At 35.3% G+C, this 5,014-nt stretch overlaps 1 protein-coding gene across 1 annotated transcript in view; it reads left to right on the top strand.

The window, feature by feature from the left end:
* RAPGEF2 (Rap guanine nucleotide exchange factor 2) overlaps positions 1-5,014 on the top strand; it is a 177,628-nt gene that overhangs the window by 138,535 nt on the left and 34,079 nt on the right. Inside the window, 2 exon segments of the mRNA XM_006752656.2 lie at positions 3,144-3,280; positions 4,133-4,291. Of these exon segments, the coding sequence (XP_006752719.1) occupies positions 3,144-3,280; positions 4,133-4,291 (296 nt within the window).

Genomic DNA, 5,014 nt, shown 5'->3' with positions numbered 1-5,014 from the left:
TTTGTCCTGTTTCTTTGTCTCTGCATTTTTTATGCTTTCTTGGTGCACCCCCTAGTGGTCTTTGTGCGCAGTCTTGTTGTAGTTAAGCCTTGATTGTTGTAGTTAATACTGGGGGGATTTGACCTCCAGGCCAACTGGCTGTGAGAATCAGCTGTGTCTGCAGTGGGAAAACTTCTGTCTCTTCTTTTTTTTTTAATTGCTCTAAACTTCCAGTATAGTAAGTAGTAAGATAGAAGTTACCACAAAACCAGTGATGCCATTAATGAATCTTTGGGAGTCTTAAAAACTCTTAGATGCCATCTAGTTAACCATTTATTTTTTTGTTTGTTTTTCAACTGAGCCTGAGAATTATGGACATTTTCTATTATCAGATATTTTCTTCCACCTTTATTATTTATCCTTAGTATATGTGAAGCACACATATTTTTCATGTTGTATTTTTTTAATGTTAGTCACTACTCATATCACAAATTGATTTTATGATCTACTAATGGAGTAGGAATCTGCCAAAAAACAAGAAAAATGTCTACGCAAGGCACTTAAATCATTATAGCAAGTATTAGTGATTATATTTTATACTTCATATTCATATACTTCAAATTGTTCCATCATACTTGTGTTGGTAATTTGACTTTTATTATTCTCTAAACATTATATTAAATTGAAAATATTTCTGGCGACCTCCAGTCTCATATTTTTCTTAAGACCATGAATCTTTGGCTTTGATTAGGGGAGAGGAAAGAGTAAAATGGGCCCTAGCCAGTTTGGCTCAGTGGACAGAGTGCCAGCCTGAGGACTGAAGGGTCCCGGGTTCGATTCTGGTCAAGGACACATGCCCAGATTGCAGGCTTGATCCCAGTAGTGGGCATGCAGGAGGCAGCCGATCAATGATTCTCTCTCATCATTGCTGATTCTGTCTCTCTTTCACTCTCCCTTCCTCTCTGAAATCAATAAAAATATATATTAAAAAATGAGTGGTCTATAGGTGATACTTTCATACCTTACTTTGAGGAGTTGCGGGTGGGAGCTGAAGAAACAGAGGTTGAAATGGCAGAGCTGTAATGTGTTAGTCGGAGGACCATGACGTGTTCATTTGCCTTTATGTGTTAAACCAAAAGGTCAGTGCATTTGTAAAACAATGATTCCTACCTCCCATATGTAATAAATATGGGTCATCTCTTGCAGTGGTTTCAAAATTGCTTTATTCCTGTCCCCAGGAATAAATAACACAAACACACCTATTCATTGTTTCTGTTAAGTGATGTGCTTTAGTGCTTTCTTCTTCATTTAAAAGAAAAAAGCCAGAAAAAAGCCGGTAGCAACAGTAAATTAAATTCTTGACACATCAGTCTGGGTCAAGTTGAAGAACACTGTCCTGTTGGACAGAGTCCCTGAGTACCACCTGTGCTTGTCATGCGCCTGATTACCAAAGCCACCCTATTGATGAAAAGCCTTACGCAGGAGGGATGACGTAGGGTCTAATCAGAGCAGACATTACCCAGCAGAACCAGAGGAAATCACCCAGTCTGACCTTATAGAAATGCAATATACATGGATATGTATATGTATGTGTAATGTACATTCATATATAGAATATATCGTTCCAGTCTACATTGTTTTTGCAATTAACAAACTATATACAACAACATAAAATTTGTCATAAATCTTAATAGATAGAAGGAATATTCAGGGGAGAATTTCATTTTGTGGGAAACAAAAATATCATGGAATTTTTACTTAGCTAAAAATTTGAAAGGTAAGAATATATTAAAGACATTAGCAGCAGTTTTCATTTATTAAATATTTACTCTGCGTTAAGGACTTAACCTTTATTGCATTTGATCCTCACAAGTATCCAATAAAGATATGTATATTATTTTTTAACAAATGAGAAAAATATGCCTTAATGGAATTACATAAATTTTCCCAAAATAATATAACTAGTAAGTATTCAAATGATGTCCAACACACACCGTCTGCTCCTCTTCACTGCCTGTGATGTCCAGCGTGAACTCTTGAGGCAGATGGTCCTGAATCATGTTACTGCTATCACCTAATTATATGGCTTTGAGTCTGTTTCCTCCCTGTGAGATTTTTAAAAAACATAAGCCTGGCTGGTATGGCTCAGTGGTTGAGCGTGGTCCTATGAACCAGGAGATCATGGTTCGATTCCCGGTCAGAGCACGTGCCCTGGTTGCAGGCTCGGTCCCCAGTGTGGGGCATGCAGGAGGCAGCCGATCAAGGATTCTCTCTCATCATTGATGTTTCCATCTCTCTCTCTCTCTCCCTCTTCCTTCCTCTCTCTGAAATCAATAAAACATATTTTAAAAAACAAGACAACAATCATGTACCTCATAGAGCCATATTGAAGAGTAAGGAAAGAATATAGTAAGTAATTAGTAAATCTACCTAGTAATACAGAAAATTGAGAATCGAGACCACAGGACTTGAAAAGACTGTGAAGTCATTCATCTCTTCAACAGCTAGACTTACACCAAAGTAGAAGTGCTCTTCCATAGCATCGCCAGTTGAGTGATCAAACATGTCTTTCTTTTTTGTCCATCTGTGGGATAAGGAATAATATATTGTCACTTACATGTTACATTATAAAGTTTTAATTGACCAGTTTTCATAGATTGTCCGATCCATTGAAAACACCCCTTCATTTCTAAATCCTGGAATATCTGTAGATTGAAGGTAGCTATTTCTGCTCACTGTTTTGGGCATCCACTTCCCCAAAGGTACTGAAATGGACTTCAATGGCTTTCGGAGAACTCTCAGAGCTCTATTTCATTTCAGCTCATCATTTCACCCCTTTAATAAGCCTTAATAAAATCACAGCTCGTTTTTCAATAGAAATTTCTCATTTGAAGTTTATTAATTTATTCATTCCCATTAGAATTTGAATTACAGTGTATACTATTGCTCCTGACACAACAAGGAAATGTCTCTATTCTCCGAACGACAGAAATCTTTGTAGACCTGCAGGAAAGCCAACTTGTACTAAAGATACTTAAAGTAATTACATTTTTCAATGGGTCGAATCTTAGGGCATTTAAAAATAAAGAACCCTAGAGCATTCTTTTTGATTGCTTGTTTTAAAAAACAATGTGATTTTTACACTGAGTATCTTTTCTTTTCAGAACAACTCTTGGAATTTATGCACCAGTTGCCTGCGTTTGCCAATATGACAATGTCAGTGAGACGAGAGCTCTGTGCTGTGATGGTATTTGCAGTGGTGGAAAGAGCTGGGACCATAGTGTTAAATGATGGTGAAGAGGTTAGTAAATATTTCTTCCACTTAAAAAGTTTCTGTTTGAGGTTCTGTCAATACAGCAAATGAACAGAAAGCCAGTTCTTACTTTTTCCCCCTTAAAAAAACAACAAACAAGTTTGAATAAGTCAAGAGTTATGATACGCTCATTATTATGTGAAAGTATTCCAAATCCATTGTTTTGTTTTCGGTTATTTACAGTATTTCAAATGATACTGATAAAGATATTGTTATGTGTTAACTTTACAGATGTTACAACTTAATGTTTATAATATGCCTTTTGTCAGAAGAAACTAATTTTCTTATTCAAGCAGTGGTGATCACTTTTTCTTACTTACTACATGTGTTTTGGGGAACAGAAGAAACTTTCCCTTTATGTCTTCTTTTTTTAATGTATTTTTATTGATTTCAGAGAGGATGGGAGAGAGAGAGAGAAACATCAATAATGAGTGACAATCATTAATCGGCTGCCTCCTTCATGCCCACTACTGAGGATCAAGCCCGCAACCTGGGTATGTGCCCTTGACCAGAATCGAACCTGGGACCTTTCAGCCCACAGACCTACGCTCTATCCATAAGCCAAACCAGTTAGGGCCCCTTATGTCTTTTTAGAGAATAATATGCAAAGCCATACTGAGATCAGAATGACATACACCCTGTGCTAGACATGAAGATGTGTACTACCTACATGGCTATGCTTTGTTCCTTGTTCTGCGAATTTGGTGAACAGTTAACTTTACTTATTTGTTCCGTCTTTAGAATGAAAAGTCTGCCAAATCATGTGTAGAGACTATTCTGTCTTTTACAACTGCATGATCATGATATTATTTTCTGTTTTGTCTTTGTTTTTTTAATTAGCTGGATTCCTGGTCAGTGATTCTCAATGGTTCTGTAGAAGTGACTTACCCAGATGGCAAAGCAGAAATATTATGTATGGGAAATAGTTTTGGTGTCTCTCCCACCATGGACAAAGAATACATGAAAGGAGTAATGAGAACAAAGGTGGATGACTGCCAGGTATAAAATATCATTTTTAAAAAGTTTATTTTATGCTTAATAAAGAACATATTATCTGTAGTTGTGGTAAGACTTTTATGCCTAAATAAATAGGTCAGCTTTTAGATTTATAAGTAAGATCTTAAAGTAGAACTATTACTTTTAGTGCTTTTAGTGTTATCCTGCCCCAGGAAATTAAAAATAAATCTCCCTTAAAGTTATTTGAACTACACAAAAACTAAGTGTTCTAGAAATATGTTCTCTTAAAAAGAGTGTTCTATACAGATGGTATTTTAACATTTTCCATTAATAATTGATAATCTGTTGATCAAAATATATGGGAGTAAAACTCCCATTCTAAAAATAAATTGTTTAACTAGATTAATAAAGATGATCTTGTACAGTTATGCAGTGTTTTTATTTAATATGTACAAGATAAGGGATTAATTTTAGAAGTCATGAAAATTAATCTTAGTATGACTCAGTAGAAAGATTTGCTAGTAAAAAAATAATTGCTGACATAAGGAAAATACTTGGTAGCTAACATGTCAGTGCTCATACTATGTTAATATTCATTATTTAAAAACATTTAATTAAAGACTAGAGACAATATTGAGACCAAATGTGAAAATTAATTCGATTAATATGAATTGTGATGTCATGTGCCCAAGAGAAAATAATACTGTGACATAAACTGCCATTGGCCTTTTATAAGCAAAATCTTATTTGGGTTTTTATTTTATA

This window comes from Myotis davidii, unplaced genomic scaffold (assembly GCF_000327345.1).
Source record: "Myotis davidii unplaced genomic scaffold, ASM32734v1 scaffold50, whole genome shotgun sequence".
In the NCBI taxonomy this organism is placed as follows: Eukaryota; Metazoa; Chordata; class Mammalia; order Chiroptera; family Vespertilionidae; genus Myotis; species Myotis davidii.
This window is presented reverse-complemented; position numbering and strand designations above follow the sequence as displayed.